The 17,378-nt window shown below is 38.5% G+C and overlaps 1 protein-coding gene across 2 annotated transcripts; it reads left to right on the forward strand.

Moving 5' to 3' along the window:
* Nucleotides 1-1,162: 1,162 nt before the first annotated feature.
* On the forward strand, nt 1,163-14,257 carry LOC113739632 (protein REDUCED CHLOROPLAST COVERAGE 3). 2 transcript variants are annotated; one of them, XM_072045512.1, is made up of 23 exons: nt 1,163-1,585; nt 1,756-1,817; nt 1,980-2,072; nt 2,269-2,341; nt 3,954-4,298; nt 4,419-4,483; nt 4,618-4,749; nt 5,243-5,284; nt 5,374-5,901; nt 6,378-6,532; nt 7,088-7,592; nt 7,877-7,939; nt 8,034-8,135; nt 8,356-8,673; nt 8,753-8,845; nt 8,971-9,072; nt 9,165-9,269; nt 10,273-10,406; nt 10,800-10,983; nt 11,108-11,239; nt 11,704-11,816; nt 11,904-11,982; nt 12,221-14,257. In XM_072045512.1, exons 1-23 carry the CDS (start codon nt 1,516-1,518, stop codon nt 13,928-13,930), a joined length of 5,205 nt encoding a protein of 1,734 aa, XP_071901613.1. In that variant the 5' UTR covers nt 1,163-1,515; the 3' UTR covers nt 13,931-14,257. The 2 variants fall into 2 exon arrangements, with proteins under 2 accessions (XP_071901613.1, XP_071901612.1); XM_072045511.1 differs by having other exon boundaries at nt 1,377-1,585; nt 2,257-2,341.
* The last annotated feature ends 3,121 nt before the right edge of the window (nt 14,258-17,378 follow it).

Below are 17,378 nucleotides of genomic sequence, written 5' to 3' on the forward strand. Positions count from 1 at the left end.
TTAATTCTTTATCTATTTCACACTTAATCCGAAGTCATACGATCGATGCTATTTGAAAAAAAAAAAATCATTGGGCGTGTTTAGATACATATTTTTTCTCAAATATTATTATTTTATTTTACACATTTTATGATTATATTTTTTAAAAAAATTCACGTATATCATATTACAAATGATTAATCTTTCCTGCACTGACAGTGTATACGCTGTCATCGTTAGATTCATGAAATTCAACTTTTACACACACTTGCAAAAGTTGAATTTCATGAATCTAAGATGACAGTGTTTACACTGTGACAACGTATATAAGATTTACCCTATTACAAAAATTATTGCAATTGTTACTTGGAAATTAGAGCCAGGTCATGTGCTTTGAACTTTGAAGACGTTGGGCATTGGCTGAAAAGCTGCAGTAGATAAAATTTTATGCGCGTCAGCAAACGAGATTTTCGTGAGCATTTCCAAGCTTGCTGGTCGGAAAATGGACTCATTATTATTTAAAAAAAAAAAGGAGCCGAGGAAAACGATGAAGAGCAAGCACCAAGTTAACACAACATGAAACCCGTGTCATTGAAAAAATAAACTGTACGTTTTCGCTTAAAATTGAACCAGCATCTCTTCTCCTCCCAATGGACTCAAAAAGTGCCAAAAACAAAGTAGTCTCAGAAACAGCTCCCGATGGTTGAGAAAATAATACATGTAAGACTCTAGGAGGAGCGGAATCCAGCCAGCTGAGAAAACAAGAAACACGGCCACCATACCAGACCAGCAAAAACCCAGCCCATTTTCACGCCACGTGGCACGAGACTGAACCGTCTCCTTCGTTTCCCCACCAATTTTGTTTTTGTCTGAATGTATATGGGTGATGGGGCTGCCTGCTGCCCTTCCCCCTTAAAAAAAGGAGCATCGCATCTAGTGTGTGTTTTGTGCGTGGAAAAATAAATGAGATCAGCAGAGCCCCAAATAATAAAAAAGAAAAGAAAAGAAAATTGTATTTTGAAAATAAAAATAAAAAAAAGGGTAAAAGAGAGAGAGAGAGAGTGTGTGTGGTGGTCACTGGGTCAGCAGCCATCAGTGTTGTGGTGTGTGTGCGTGTGTAAATTGTAATCTGTAATATATCAAGCAAGCAAGAAGGAGAGGTCAGGATTTCTTACAAATCCACGAGAACCTCAACCTAAAACCCTTATCCTATCTTCTTTCTTTCTCTACCCCTTAAGATTTTCCCTTCACCCCTTTTCTTCCTTTTTATCATCCAATACACCTAATAACACCTAACTCGTACTCCTCTTATCTATCTCTCAGCTCCCTAACTCGTATTCCTTCTTCTTCTTCTTCCTTTTTTTAGTTATGAAGAGCTCTTCCATCCGATTTTGCATGGGCATGCCGGCGGCCATTAATGCATAACTTTCACTAATAATCCAAGTTTCAATCCCAGTCGTATTTATAGCGAGGCTAGCCAGCTCCCTTCAACTCGTTTCTTATACATATTTCCTCTGAAAAAGAAAGAATTAGGATATGGCCCCAAGGTCAGGCAGGGGCAAAGGAAACAAAGCTAAGACTGATAAGAAGAAGAAAGAAGAGAAAGGTTAGAATCTCATATATATGTTACTTTATTATGCCCATGTACTCCTATGCTGGAATGTTTCACATTACACGAATTCTTTGTGAATTCATCAGCTGTGGATTTTTTTTGATATCTTATCATTTCAGAATTCACGATTGATAGCGTCGTTTGATTTGTCTTATCACTTGCAGTTGTACCTGGTGTTCTTGACATAACTGTCATCACCCCATATGAAACTCAAGTCATACTCAAGGTATTTGATTTTTTGCCCATGCCAGAAAGGGTTTAGTTAGTTAATGTGAATGACCGGTCTGACGAATTTGCACTACTGTTTTCTTTGTTTGTTAAGCTTGCTCAGTTATTGATTAAAAGAGAATTTTAACTGTTTTTTTTTTTTTCATCTTTGGGAATCCAGGGCATCTCGACGGACAAGATACTGGATGTGAAGAAGTTGCTTGCTGCCAATGTTGAAACATGCCACCTTACAAACTATTCTTTATCTCATGAGGTGATGACGAATTCTTTTTAAAAAAATAAAAAAAAAAAATTTTCCGTCCGTATAAACTAAATTCATACTAGTATTTATTACAAGTTAAGTCCAGGTAGGTGTATATATTATATGCCTAGTGTTTGGCTGATGAAAAATTTTAATCATGCTTTAGTCGTCGGATTCGATTAACAAAATGGAATAGCCTAAACTGCAGGTTAAAGGACAAAAATTAAATGACAAGTTGGAGGTTGTCACCCTCAAGCCATGTCTGCTGAAGATGGTCGAAGGTAGGTGATGATTATAATACCAATATGTTCAGCCCTCGTGGCTCTTCCTAGTGCCGTTAAATCTATGCTATCTATATATGATTTGCTAGTCATTTTAAGAATCCTATGCATAGTAAAAATATTCTAGCCAATCTATATATATATATATATATGTACGGGCGCACATTCAAGTCTGCATTCGGCGCAGTACAGGTTGTTTGTTCCTGGCCAATGCCCAACTGGTCCTTGTCCATTACTTAATTGTTGGAATTTTCGAGGCTGTGTAGTGGGTTTTCTCGTAGGAGGGGAGGGGTCGAGGGTAAATGAACGATAAGTGCAAGCATTATTATATTATTGCGCTCTCTAAATTTTATATTAAACAAATAAAGCAAAGCAGGGTGCTTTTCAAAATGTTCTTTGGCTTATTATTATTAGATTAGCTGATAATACAACGAGCCATCAACTTGGATTCCTGTGGCTGCGGTCCCGCTAGGTTAAATGAACAGCAGAAGAAGGCATATACTTTTTTTTTCAGAAGAAGGCATCTGCTTGGTCGCACCATTTCTACAGTTTTTACTATATCTATATATGATGTTATAAAACCTATTATGTTTATGCACCATTTGTTGCTCTTTTCCTGTTTTGGCAGCTTGCAAATACTTGTTATTATTTATTATTAGTATAAAAAAAAAATAATGGCCAGTAATAGTAGAAGATGACAATCAGAACTCGTAAACTCCGCATTGGGTCGACCATTCTTATTAATTTAAAGCGTTTGACATAAAAGATGTTTTGTAGAGTCATAATAGATGTACTGACCTAGCAGGTCATAATAGTGTCTTTGTTTTGACTCCATTACACCCGTCAGAATCGATGTACTAAAAAGATGGGTTGGCACTTGGCAGGTCATCAAGCTCACTTTTTCACCCACCACCTAAAAGAAAGTACTAGTAGTCTAAGTCAAGATTTTTTTTTTTTTTGGAAGGAAGTATAAGTCAAGATCAAAATGCCAACAAAATCCTAAAGGGGTATGGAGTATTGAACAAAATATTCTTCATGATAGAAGAAATAAAACGCAATTTGACCAAAAAAAAAAAAACAAAACCCAAAGTGATTGTGTTGTTGCCTTTTTGGACCCTGATATGAGACGGTTCTATAGTTTCTCAAAACACTCTTGATTGAGTCAAAGATCACCACTTTGAGTTTGATGGGAACATTTTTTCATTTTTCATGGTTTTAAAACGATTTTTGGTTCGAATGATAAACGTTTTTGTTTACTGCTGTTTTGGACAACAAACGCACGATCCACGTGGTTGATGTAAAAATGCACCAACACGTATTATTGGTGCTTCGGCATCCATCATTCAGATTTCTATTACCCAAAAACATAATATTGAGATTTTCCCATTTTGCAATTCAATTGTTCAAACTCATCAAAAATTAGTCAAAATTACTGTATGCTAATTTCAATCCCATGGCCCTACATAATACTAGTAGTACTGAACCAGTGGTAATTGCCACGTAGAAGGAATAGAGGGGGAAAAAAAAAAGTACTAGTAATTACCTGTCTTAAACATATTGTCCAATTATTCCTTCTTATTGACAAAATTGCCACTCACTTGTCTTTCCTCAGAGGACTACGCAGAGGTGTCTCAAGTGTTAGCCCACGTGCGGAGACTACTTGACATAGTCGCGTGCACTACACGCTTCGCCAAGACCAGAGGTGGAAGAGCCGCCACCGCTGGCGGCGGAACAGAATCTCGTGCCAAGAAGAACAAAACCCAGCAAAATAGTCCATCTGGCCGACCGTCCTCACCGGCTGATGGAGAAGTCCGGCCACCGGATTCTCCATCGCCGTCGCCGGCGCCGGCGGCAGCCGTAGGTGAAGGCTATGATATGGTGGCTATACACCCGATTCCGAAGCTCTCCGATTTCTACGAGTTCTTCAATTTCTCCCACCTAACTCCTCCAATATTAAGTGGGTTTTTTTCTCTTCCTTTTCCTTTTTCTACTAGTGGAGCATTTAATTCCAAAGTTCAATCTTTTTTATCCATTTTTTTAATGTAAACTGTATTCTTTCCATTTCGGCTTCATGCAGATTTGAAAAGGGTGGATCGTAAAGATGGAGAGATGGGGCGCGAAGGAGATTTTTTCGAAATGCAGGTGCATTTTTCTTCTACTCCTGTTGTTTTTGTAAAGATGTCGTTCTCCCCTCCCCCCCCAACCCTCCTCCTTCTTTTGTAGTATAGAAGTTTTAGAAATTGAGGACGTTGATGATGGAAATTGTGTGCATGTAGATCAAAATATGCAATGGCAAATTAATACAAGTGGTTGCATCAAGAAAAGGTTTCTATACTATGGGAAAGCAATTTTTACAAAGCCACTCCTTGGTTGATCTTCTGCAGCAGCTTAGCCAAGCCTTTGTTAATGTAAGCTATTTTCGTAATGCTTCACTGCTAACTACTTCAGCTGCTTAATTTGCATAGAGTTGATGATATGATCTTGCACTCTTCTTTCGTATGATTCGGTTTTGTGCATGGACAAGTTAAATGTTTGCTGTGGTCAAGCACAAATATTTATTACAGTATATTACAAAGTGTGCCATTTTCCTTTTATGGCTAAAACTTGGATTTTGTTCCGATTCCAACTAATATCTCTACTTAAGAGAAATACCATTTGAATGATGGCTAAATCTTGAGCAATAGTTCCAACTTCCAACTTCATTTCGTGGAAAAAAGGCATTTGTTTGACCGTTTTTAGACTCAGTTAATGGCTACTTTACTGAAAACTTGGATAATTTTCTCCAAATGACGTGACTTGGTTTTTTATCTTTGCATGGCATGTGAGTTCTCCAGCTACAGATGTGTTGAAATGGTACCTAATTTGCTTTACTGATGAGTAATAGCTGTGACTTTTGTGCAGGCATATGATTCATTAATGAAATCCTTTATAGAACACAATAAGGTGACCACTGTTGTACTATACAAGCTTCTATTTTAAAATTTGAATACGATAAATTGGAAGAAGTGAACTGATTACAATGCACTCTTCAGTTTGGCAATCTTCCATATGGTTTCCGGGCCAACACTTGGCTTGTCCCTCCATCTGTAGCCGATCCTACATCGGAATTTGCACCCCTGCCAGCAGAGGATGAAAATTGGGGAGGCAATGGTGGGGGTCAGGGAAGGCATGGAGAGTATGTGTTGAGACCATGGGCTACAGAATTTGCAATATTGGCAAGCCTTCCTTGTAAAACTGAGGAGGAGAGGGTGGTCCGCGACCGGAAGGCCTTTTTGCTTCACAATCTTTTTGTTGAGGTTTCAACCTTCAAAGCAGTTTCAGCCATAGGCGAACTAATGGATTCCACTGCAAAAGGTAGAATCAATTCTTCTACAGGTTCAATATTGCTTGAGGATCGTGTTGGAGACTTGTCTATAACAGTAAAAAGAGATGCAACAGATGCGAGCTCAAAAGCAGAAGTTAAAAATATCTTCTCGGGAATTCCTAACCAATCCTCTCAGGAAGTGACTCAAAGAAACTTACTTAAAGGGTTGACTGCAGATGAGAGTGTAGTTATGCATGTGGGTAACTTCCACTTCTCTTGACACTGCTTTGTTATTCTTTATCACCTGATCCAGCACAATCTTTTGAATGCCAACAAACCATCTTGCCACTCTTTTATTGGAATATTTAGTCGGTACTCATCATACATGTTAACTATCATAATTAGTTGATAGTAAGATCCAGAGTTGATGGGGTTATGGTCCTTCAGGATCTATTTAATTAGAAGGAAAGAGTCAAAAGGTAGATTTGGTGGATTTTTTTTTGTATAATATCTTCTATCAAATTAAGGTCCTAGCTTGATTTTGAAAGAAACTTTTGGATCTGAGATGATTATGTCGAAAGTAGGTGTGCCACCACTCACAACTGAAACATTCTCCTGGCAGAAATTACAGGGAATTATCAGACAAAAATTTATTCCTCCTTTCTCTTCAGTCATTGACTTCCTTTCTGATCTTATCTGAAGAGATTAAGAATATAACTAATTCTGTTGCAGGATACTCCCTCATTGGGAGTTGTTGTTGTGAGACATTGCGGATATACTGCAACAGTTAAAGTTATTGGCCATGTCAAGAGGGGAAGGAATTTAGTGAATAACATAGAAATTGATGACCAACCGGAAGGAGGAGCCAATGCACTCAACATTAACAGGTACCCATGACATTTCTGCTTTCTCCACTTTGAATCTATGAAGTCAGATAACGCTTCAAAATGAAGTTTCAGCTCAAAACAAATTTACAGTTCCTCTTTTTAAGGATGGAAGTTCATGTGGGTAGGAATCCGCCGACCTCATAATTAAACTAGAAATTGTAGAATTGTTGTTTCATTGGGTGGATGGTGGTGCAAAGCAGAAATCTGTACGGCCAACTTTGTTTAAAAAAGAGTTCATATGATTATCAGTTGATACAATGTGCAAAATGCCAAAGAAGTTGCACTTGCACTTGGTTCTGCAACTAAACTTGCACCTTGGATTTCAGAGGAAGTCAAACTCTATGGAATTAATTTTCAAAATGTGGAGCTTTATTTTTGCGTGGGGTCTCAAGGGGAACATTGCTAAACAACTTTTAATCATCCATAATTATAAAGTTAATCTCTTTTAGTAGCCTTGTTTAGTAGATTGAACACAAAGTTCCTGCTGTAATGTGTCAAAATTTGCATAAATGCTCTGGATTTTCATGCTTACTCCGGTTCTATGGTTTTTGGCAGCTTGCGCATTTTGCTTCACAAGTCATTTACTTCTGAATCATCTGGGGAAGGCCAATCACGTAACTCCCATTACTGTAACTTTGAGAAATCAAGGTGCATTGTTCGAAAAATAGTTGAAGATAGTTTGAGTAAATTAGCAGACGAAGCTATGCATGATAGGACTATCAGGTGGGAACTTGGTTCTTGCTGGTTACAGCATCTACAAAAACAGGAAACACCAACAGAAAACAGTTCAAAAAATAAAGAGGATGATAACAAGGTTGAGCCAGTGGTTAAAGGCTTAGGGAAGCAATTTAAAATGCTGAAGAAGAGGGAAAGGAAACCAAATAGTTCAAGTAGCATAGAAGAAAATGAAGAAAGTGGCGGAGTCAGCGGTTCCAACACCAAAAGCAGCATTGATGAGTTAAATAGCAATGACTCTGAATGTGGAAATGAGTTGAGGAATATTATTTCTGAAGAAGCTTATCAACGTCTGAAAGAAAGTGGAACCGGTCTTCATCTCAAGGTATTATTAGGCTTAATTCAACAAACAAAAGTCATGCTACTATACACAAAGTCAATTGAGTGATTCAACCGTTCCCCTCCCACACATGCGCACACACTAAGTGGGAGAAATTATGAGAAGAGGAAGGACACGAGTACATAGAGGGAAACTATTCTTGTATATAGTTTGTTTCATACTTATAAGGGTTCATCCTGTGCCTTTCATTTTCTTTCCTTTTGTGTTCAATGGAATTTGATTGGCCATTGAAATATACTTCTCCTGAGTTTATAAGCTTCTGTTAACAGTCTGTCGATGAGCTCATGAAGCTGGCCCATAAGTATTATGACGAAGTTGCTTTGCCTAAGCTGGTAAGATGTATCTTGGTTCTAAATTGGACGGTTTTAAGAAGTTCTACCATTGTTGTCTGCACAGTGTTATAGCTCGATATCTTGTCTATTGTAGGTTACGGACTTTGCATCTCTTGAACTGTCCCCAGTTGATGGACGCACGCTCACTGATTTCATGCATCTAAGAGGGTTGCGGATGTGTTCTTTGGGTCGGGTGGTAAGATACTAATTCTCTGTTCTCCTCTCTCTCTCTCTCTCTCTCTCTCTCTCTCTCTCTCTCTCTCTTCATGCAAGTTACACATACTCTTCCTCATTCTGCTTGTTTGTATTGTTTACACGTAGAAAACAATCTTCATGAGTATCAAACAATAAATAAATCATTTTCATATGAATTGGATTGGTATTAATTTAGTGAAACTGCTTTCCAAATGAATTAGGTTGAACTTGCGGAGAAGCTTCCTCATATACAGTCGCTTTGTATTCATGAGATGGTTACTCGAGCTTTTAAGCATGTACTTAAGGCAGTTATTGCTTCTGTTGACAATTGGGCCAACTTACCAGTAGCAATTGCGTCATCACTTAACTTCTTGCTTGGCTCCTGCACTGCTGAGGACACTGGTTCAAACTTTAGTGATGATTATACACTCCATTTAGAATGGTTGAGGACATTTTTGGCAAAAAGATTTGGTTGGAGGCTGAAAGATGAGATTCTGAAGTTGAGGAAGTTGTCAATTCTTCGGGGACTTTGTCATAAGGTAGTACTTTCATCAAACTTTTTTAAAAACCCTACCTTATTTTAAGATGTTTATTCTTATTTGTATATATTTAATTCAGGTCGGGTTGGAGTTGGTTCCAAGAGACTATGACATGGGAAACCCAAATCCATTTAGACCATCTGATATTATCAGTGTGGTGCCTGTCTGTAAAGTATGCTCTCTTTCTCACTCTTTGGTGCATGTAGACTCTAGACTGCAATTGATCTTCTGTTTAATTTGTACATTCTATTGGTTAATGGCTTCAGAATAACCTGCTCTTAATATGTACCCTTGCAGCATGTAGGATGCTCTTCTGCTGATGGAAGAAATTTACTAGAGTCATCCAAGATTGCACTGGATAAAGGGAAGCTTGAAGATGCTGTTAATTATGGAACAAAAGTAATATACAAATCAAGTTTATGGTAAATTTCATTGGTTGATGGCCGCTTAGGTATATAATTTGATTTTAATTTGTGTGACTTAATTTGCAGGCTCTTGCGAAGATGATAGCTGTATGCGGTCCCTATCATCGAACAACTGCAAGTGCCTACAGTCTCCTGGCTGTTGTTCTTTATCACACTGGAGATTTTAATCAGGTGAAAGAAGGTTCTTTCATTTTCAAGTTGATGATTTTTAACCATCTTAGCATTATCTTTTCCATTTTTTCCTGCTTTTCTCTTTTTTTTTTTTATAATTATTTTTGCTCTGACAATGCCATGGACAGAATAGTCTTTTTTTTTTTTTTTTTTAAGAGAATGACAAATTATGCTTTTAGAGAAACAGTTGTATTTTACTTGTACTAGAATGACTCCAATCTAACATCTACCTGCAATGGAGTCAATTGAAGAAGTAGAAGCTATACCCATAAGTTTCCATCTAAAAAGCATAGGCACTTGTTAAATCTTTTGATTGCATGAGATTTGTATCTGGTATTTCATGCAGACAAGTGAAAGACACTTATATACTTCTCATTTCATTGTTATGAGTCTGACTTTGTGATTATCCAACGCGAAATATGACATCTTTCCTAAATATAGACCAGTTACAGGGGAGAAATATAAGTGTCATTACATGTTAGCTTTCTATATAAGCATGATATCAGATAAGGAAACAATTTAAATTTTTGGTATATGATTTCAGCTTGTGTTACAATTATGTAGAAGTCAAAAAGGATGCATACCTTTAGATGCTTATTGCTGGTTCCTATTCCATTTCACATATTTTCATCGCTCTACTTTTATGTATAATGAATAATTTTGGAGAAATGTTTTCTGATTTAATTGTTGGAAAGGTTGTGTGCATATATGGACCCATGTCCAAATAGGAATATAAGAGTAGACCGAAGTCAGGGGTAGTTTGCCACATTTTAAGCGCGCCATGTCCAAATAGGAGTATAAGATTTGAGTTCATTAACTGGATTTGCCATAATAAGTGTCTTGAAGTTAATGAAAATTCATAATAGTACTTAAGGGTATGTTGGATGCTACACTTAGTGTTACTTTCGTGTCCATGCTTTGGTTTTCATGTCCATGGTTTGGTTGCTATCAACATAAGCCGATGAAAGTTTCTTCTGCCTGACCATTCCCATTTGTTGTGCAGGCAACTGTTTATCAACAAAAGGCATTGGATATCAATGAGAGGGAGCTAGGACTTGACCATCCCGATACAATGAAAAGTTATGGGGATCTTTCTGTGTTTTATTATCGTCTTCAGCACATTGAGTTGGCACTCAAGTGAGTATCATGCTTCAAATTTCAATTGCATGTTTCTTGCTTTTAAAAGTATGTTTTCTCCTCTTATTGATATCATATGAAGACATAGGCAGGATGGTTGTTTCAATAGAAAAATTTTGGATTTTCTTATTAACATATCGCACTCTTTCTTTCACCCAAAAAGCATATGTAGTGCTTTTTGAAGTCCCTTTTCTGATGTTTCCAAAGCTTCAGCTCAGTGCTTGTAGTAACCCTCATTGTCCCACCTCTACCAAACTGAGATCTTTTCTTTTTGAAATGATTCAAATATCTCTTGCCCTGCGCTGACCCTTCATATGTTTCTTCACTTTTTAATATTTTTCATTTTTTCTCCATACGGTTCCTTTCTCAACCCTAATTGTTATTATATGGCAGATATGTCAACCGTGCTTTGTTTCTTCTTCATTTTACCTGTGGACTATCTCATCCGAATACAGCTGCTACGTATATAAATGTGGCCATGATGGAAGAGGGAATGGGTAATGTTCATGTGGCTCTCAGATATCTGCATGAAGCCCTTAAATGCAACCAAAGATTACTGGGAGCAGATCATATACAGGTAGCTCTCTCTTTTTGCATTTTCGATCAATCACATACTCGTATGTTAAAGCACTTTCTGGTTCATATTCGATAATGCCTACTTTTCCAGTACATAATGATTATGTTTCTTATTGCTTGTGAAGACTGCTGCTAGCTATCATGCCATAGCCATAGCTCTTTCATTAATGGAAGCATATTCACTTAGTGTGCAACATGAACAAACTACACTACAAATTCTTCAAGCTAAACTGGGATTGGAGGATCTCCGAACTCAGGTGAGCCCAAACTTATAGCGTATGATTTACCTTGACGTGGTTATCAGGCTACGCTGCTTTGTCCAAATTGAACTACCCGCTTATTGGCTTTTGTACTTCCTCTTTTCGAGTGTTCTTACCATGCTTTTTGCATACTCATGACATGAAATAACAACAATTTCCTGAGAAGAAAATGATGATACCAATAATGTTGTGCGCCATATGGTTTTGGGTATACGACGTCATGATCATGAGAAAAGTGGCGCTTCATCATGAAAATTTTCCATGCCCAAAAAAAATAGTTTTTTTTTTAAAACAAAAACTACAATGGACTATGATGATTTGTAGAATATAGTATCTTTTAAATTGGGTTAACACCTTACAACTGCACAAAATGTGGTGCTTTTGTTATCTTGTAGTCTAAAAAGAAATGTCATGTTATTGTGATGTCCAAAGTTGGAGAGTGATATAGTAATGAACTTCAGGATGCTGCTGCATGGCTGGAATATTTTGAATCAAAAGCCCTGGAACAGCAAGAAGCAGCAAGGAATGGAACCCCAAAACCTGATGCATCTATAGCTAGCAAAGGGCATCTTAGGTATTAATATGGTATTCCCAAATTACTTTAGTTATAATTCAAGCACTTGTGCCCCTATGAACAAAAATCTTTGATCTTGTATTGCAGCGTATCTGATCTCCTTGATTACATAAGTCCTGATCCAGATTCAAGAGTCACAGATGCACAGAGGAAGCGACGTGCAAAGGTAGGTTTCTTTCCTCTATTTCTCTATATTTTTCTTGTTTATAAATTCACTTTTTTTTTCCTGCTAGCCGAAGTCAGAAATGTGAAGTTAACTTTGAAGAAATTTAACTTTCCAACTCACTCAAGCTAAAGCTTATGTTCCATTAATGTCAGACTGGAATGGATTCAATTCCGACTACAAGATCAACTTTCTCAGAATGCATACATAGTTGACGACGTTCTTTTATGTGGTCTCTCAGGTGTTGCCTGTGGGTGATAAACTCCAGCAGGGGCTGCATGATGATAGAAATGATGAGTCCACAAGTGGTGATGTTATTGATATGATTGTGACTGCAGCAGGAAGTGACAATGTGGAAACAAAGGCAATCAAGGTTCCTATCCAGGAGCCTGAGGTCATTGATAGCAGCATTACCACTTCTCCAGTTATAGAAGAAGTTGTCCAAGATATCAGTTCAGATGAGGGGTGGCAAGAAGCTAACCCAAAAGGACGGTCTGGTAATGGGTCTGGAAGGAAGTTCAACCGCAGGCGGCCAAATCTTACGAAGTTGAAGCTAAACTCTGAATGGCATAATTTTGGAGACAACAGTCAGCGAAAGGAAGCTATTGCACAGGGACGTAAACCATCATCCAAGACTATGTCAGGTGATATTTCTCTGCTGAAGCAATCTAAGACTGCTAGTCTTGGTGCTATTGAAGATTCAAGTAAACCACCAGCCAAGTGTGTTTCTCCAACATCAGCTTCTAAAGTGTCCTTAAATCCTGCCAGTCTCACACCCACGGCTTCCAAGTCTTTGTCATATAAAGATGTAGCCGTGGCAGCACCAGGTACGGTTCCAAAGCCCTTTCTGGAGAAAGTAGAACAAAAGGTAGAAGAATTAAATGAGGCACACACTGATAACCCAATCTCCATTAGTCAACCCGAGACATCAGAGAATGGGAAAGAAAGCATAGCTCTAGACGATGCATTACCAAATCCTGAAGATACAGGATCACCAGTTGAAGGTGAGGTTAATGGAAGTGGTAGCAAGGCAGAGAATTCAACCCCGGAGTTTGAGGATGACTTGAATCCAAATGATCAAGAAAAACATGCAGAAACAAATGGGAGCAAGCTTTCAGCTGCAGCTCCACCATTTAATCCAGGTGCCTACCCCTTGGTCCACTCATTGAGCTCCCCTACGGCAACTAGTGTCTATGATGTAGTAGCAAGTCAAAGCATGCTCACAGAACCAGCGGCTTTCCCCTCAGTTGCGGCTAGAGTTCCTTGTGGTCCTAGATCACCTTTATACTACAGAACAAGCCATTCGTACCGAATGAAACATGGGATCTTAAATTACCAAATCCCTATAATGGAAAGAAATGAATCTGTTTCGCCAAAAACTATGAACCCTCACGCACCGGAATTTGTTCCCAGAAAAGCTTGGGGCCAGTCTGCGGCAACTGAAGGTTCAAAGGGATCTACTTCTTCTGATTCCTCTGGAGACTCTAATGCATCAGATCCTGAAGTTTCCTCAGAAGAGAAGCTTGATAAAAAGGTAAGCAACGGGCTTCAAGAAGCGAGGTCAAAGAAGAGTAGTTCAGATGCTGAAAAGGCTGAGTTAGCGAGACAAATACTACTAAGCTTTATTGTCAAGTCGGTGCAGCATTCTTCAGATTCTCAAAGTGAGTCCCATGTCAGTGAGAAGAAGCGGGAGGGTTCTGCAAATTCTGCTGAAGCAATTGCAAATGACAGTGCAATAATAAAAATCCTATACGGAAATGAAGGAAAGAAAGAAATGGTGTCTGAAGGCAACAAGAATGAAAAGCCAAAAATAGTGGATGTGAATAAGAATAGGCGTGGGGATGGCGAAGGATTTATTGTTGTTACAAAACGGAGAAGAAATAGGCAGCACTTCACGAATGGGGTGAATGGGTTGTATAATCCACAATCTATATGTGCTTCAGTGCGTTGAAGAGGGTCAAGCTGTAATCCTGGAATGAACTAGAGCACAAAGAGTATGATAATCTTCTCCCAGTTCAAGCATGGCGGAGATATCTTTGCATCAAATCAAGAAACAAAACAGTGGCGGCTCACTAGATAACCAGTTCTAGATTTCATTAATAGAGAATCCTGATTTCCTGTTTTGGTTGCTCTAGTAATAGTTGTAAAGTTTTCTTGCCCAGAAATTTTGTTCCCTTCTTTGTATATTATGCAGTAAATGTTTTCTCCTCCTCAAGCTTCTGTAATCCGACGACATTACTGATCTGCCAAAATGATGAGTTATTTTTCAATCTGTCAACTTCGCTTCCTGTAGATTGATGTAACGTTATCATGCAAAATTAACAGCAAAGACAATATGACCAACTCCCCAGTCGATGATAACATCATACTAAGATATGGCCTCAATAGCGTACAATATCAACATATTGACACCCAACGTTGATGTGAACATATTGACTTCTGTAAACTAACTTAATGGTCGATAGATTGGTCTTAAAGTAGCAAAACCGTATGATTCAGAGCTCGAATTTCCACTTGGTTACCCGAATTTTCACATGTCACCATCCAAGAAAGAAAAAGAGAGGATGGTGTGGGAAGGAAAGGAAGAAAATGTGACTCATTTCAACGCGATAGGCACGATGAGGAAAGTCGTTTAGACCACGCAAAGTCTAAACTCAAAACTTAGACGAGAAATTTCCGCAACAAATTTGCTAACAGGTAACAGCTGCTAAGCAAATAATTTCCTTTAGGAGAAAAGGGTTTGATTTAGCAAGCAATTCAAGAAGAGGTCTCTTTCGTTAGACTAATGAAGCAAACACGGTTCTGTACACATATTTCTTGATTCCTAGGCAATCTAAAGTATTAAGTGTGGAATTGTCATATTCGGCTAAAGCGTGTAGCCGTAAAAATGTGGATCCCTGAAGAAAACCAAAGCTCAAAGTAGAAAACAAGAGGGGGTAAGGTTCCTGATGACCCTGGCCCTGCGGCTCGGCCCTCCTTGTCATAATCTACGCAGAATTAAAGACCGACCCGGTTGTCCTTTTCTTGCAAGGCTCGTGTCTCGTTATCATCATCTTTACTTCAAAGGATGAAGATTTTAAAGTCTTTTTTTAAGGGAAAAACTCAGCATTTACTCTATGTTTGGAGGTCGACACTTTCACTGTTCTAACAGACTTCCAAAATAAGATACTTGACCTTAGTGTTATTTGTGCACCTCTAATTCTCTTGAACGCATGTTACTACTGGATTTGGAACTATATGAATGTGTACAAAGAGAAATTCATACTCTATCGCAACTAACACGATCAAAAAATGTTTACTTTTACTGGTAAACAACTCTTCTATTTCTACGTCTCACACTTGGGGAGATCCAAACTGGTTTTCCCCGGCCGGGATCCATTTTAATACTGCATAGCAATCTCCATCTAAAGCATTTGATTGAACATGAAATATATATATATATATATATATATATATATATATATATATATATATATATATATATGACCAATATAGACATTAACTAGAAAGACGAATAATAAAAGAGGCGTCGAGAATTCGTTGTCGGCTACGGCCATTGCACATACATGTTATCCAATATGTTTCTTTCCCTGACTGCTTGAACCATTCTGCTAAGAGGGGTTTTGAATTTGAAGTTGTTTTGTTGGTGCATGAATTTGAAGTTTTGAAAAACACACGAGAATGACGAATTAAGACGCGAATTTAAGGTGGAAACACTTAATCCTACGTACGGCACATCCTATATTGTCCGCAAACTGTCCCGTGTGGAAGTTCTCATGCACTATTGCCAAAAAAAAAAGAGAGAGACTTATCAATGCTACACGTTTTAATCCACTTCTATCTTCAGCATTGCTATTCAGTTGATGGAAACGCCAGAAGTCCACAATCCAAGCAAGCAACTCTTAATTCCACTAACTCTTTAGGCCCATTTTACTTCCCTTTTACCTTTGTAAAGAGAGGCACATTGATCATCACTTTTTAATCAATAAAAAAAAAAAGAATAAGGATAAAAACAATTTTAGGAAAGATAAATGTCATAGAAATTTGGATAATTTTCCATTGAGCTCCATCAACTAATCATGTAAAGATTGTTCCTCCTGTCTGACATTCCCGTTTTTACTAACAAGACTGAGCATATACAGATAAATGCTTGTTCACCGCTATCTCCCTCTAAATTTCTCTCTATATCATGATGATCATATGATTATTACCATTGAAAAGAACTAAGCACTTGAAGCAGGGTCTTCGTTCTCAACAGCATCGATATCAAGACTATTTGGATAACTTGGATGAATGGGAAACAAAGGCAAAAGCGGGGGTGGCTTAGATCCTCCGGGAGTATCACTACTAGTGGGGAGCAAATAATAATCCTTCTCATCAATCCCCTGCATCTCTTCATTCAACGGTGCTGAACAAGTTATCCTCTGCGGCGCTTTTGTATTCCCACAAGCCAAATTTTCCATCGGCGACACCGTCACCTGGTCTAAGCTAAACCCAAAAACTCTTCTGGGCCTCGCGGAAGAACCCGAGGAGGAGGAGGAGGACGATGAGGAGGAGGAGTAAGTGGAGGATGAGGATGATGATGACGACGACGATGATCCACTTTTACCACCACAGTCGAGGAGGCGGCCATTGTTGTTAACCTTGATCTCCGGCACACATACGCTCCGCCTTCGTTCATGGAGCTTGAGGCCTGGTCTCCGGGCACCCATGTCGCGGGAGGGTGGTTTCCCGGCGACAGGATGTGGGTAAACGGCCGGTGGATTTTCTTCGGGTAAAGCGGTGAACTTTTGGACCACGGCTTTGAAGTTGGAGACGTCAGTTTCTATATAGATTGTCCTGCGGCTTGGGGGTTTTTCCTTGACTGAGGAAGCTGGTAAAATTCTGTAGGCATCGTTGGTTTTCTTGTTGGAAGATGGAGAAGCCATGAAAGACGAGAGAAAAAAGATCAAGGTAGTGAAAGATGATGCAAAAACTGAACAGAGAAGAAGCGGAAAATTAGGCATAGATTCTGGCGATCTTTTTCATGTTTAGAAGTAAAGAAAAACCAGATATCAGCAGAGGTCTTGTACAAGTACAGGGAATTAGGCCATGAATGAATTGTTGCTACCAAGTTTCCTGCAAATTGCTATGAACTTATACTTTACTACTAGTAGTAAGCAGGGTACACACTGGAGAGCTTTTGGTATGGGGAAAGAAAGGTGTTTTGTTTGATTTGTGGAAGAAGTCAGTCAAATAGTGGGGTGTTTATATACAAAAGGGAATTTTACCAACCCCGGGCTCTGCCTAAAGGATTGAGCAGCATGGGCTGGAATTTCAACGCTGGGATGCCCTCATTAAATTTTGGTTTGAATAAATGGCATTGATTCCTCAATTAATTGTTATTCCAAATTGGGATA

This window comes from Coffea arabica, chromosome 4c (assembly GCF_036785885.1).
Source record: "Coffea arabica cultivar ET-39 chromosome 4c, Coffea Arabica ET-39 HiFi, whole genome shotgun sequence".
Classification (NCBI taxonomy): domain Eukaryota; kingdom Viridiplantae; phylum Streptophyta; class Magnoliopsida; order Gentianales; family Rubiaceae; genus Coffea; species Coffea arabica.

What these genes read in the sequence shown, in the direction of transcription:
- LOC113739632 (XM_072045511.1), top strand. Translation starts at nt 1,516, where the DNA reads ATGGCCCCAAGGTCAGGCAGGGGCAAAGGAAACAAAGCTAAGACTGAT. An exon ending in TCTGCTGAAGATGGTCGAAG is followed by an intron (nt 2,342 to 3,953) that starts GTAGGTGATGAT and finishes GTCTTTCCTCAG; the next exon opens with AGGACTACGCAGAGGTGTCT. An exon ending in TGTGTTCTTTGGGTCGGGTG is followed by an intron (nt 8,136 to 8,355) that starts GTAAGATACTAA and finishes CAAATGAATTAG; the next exon opens with GTTGAACTTGCGGAGAAGCT.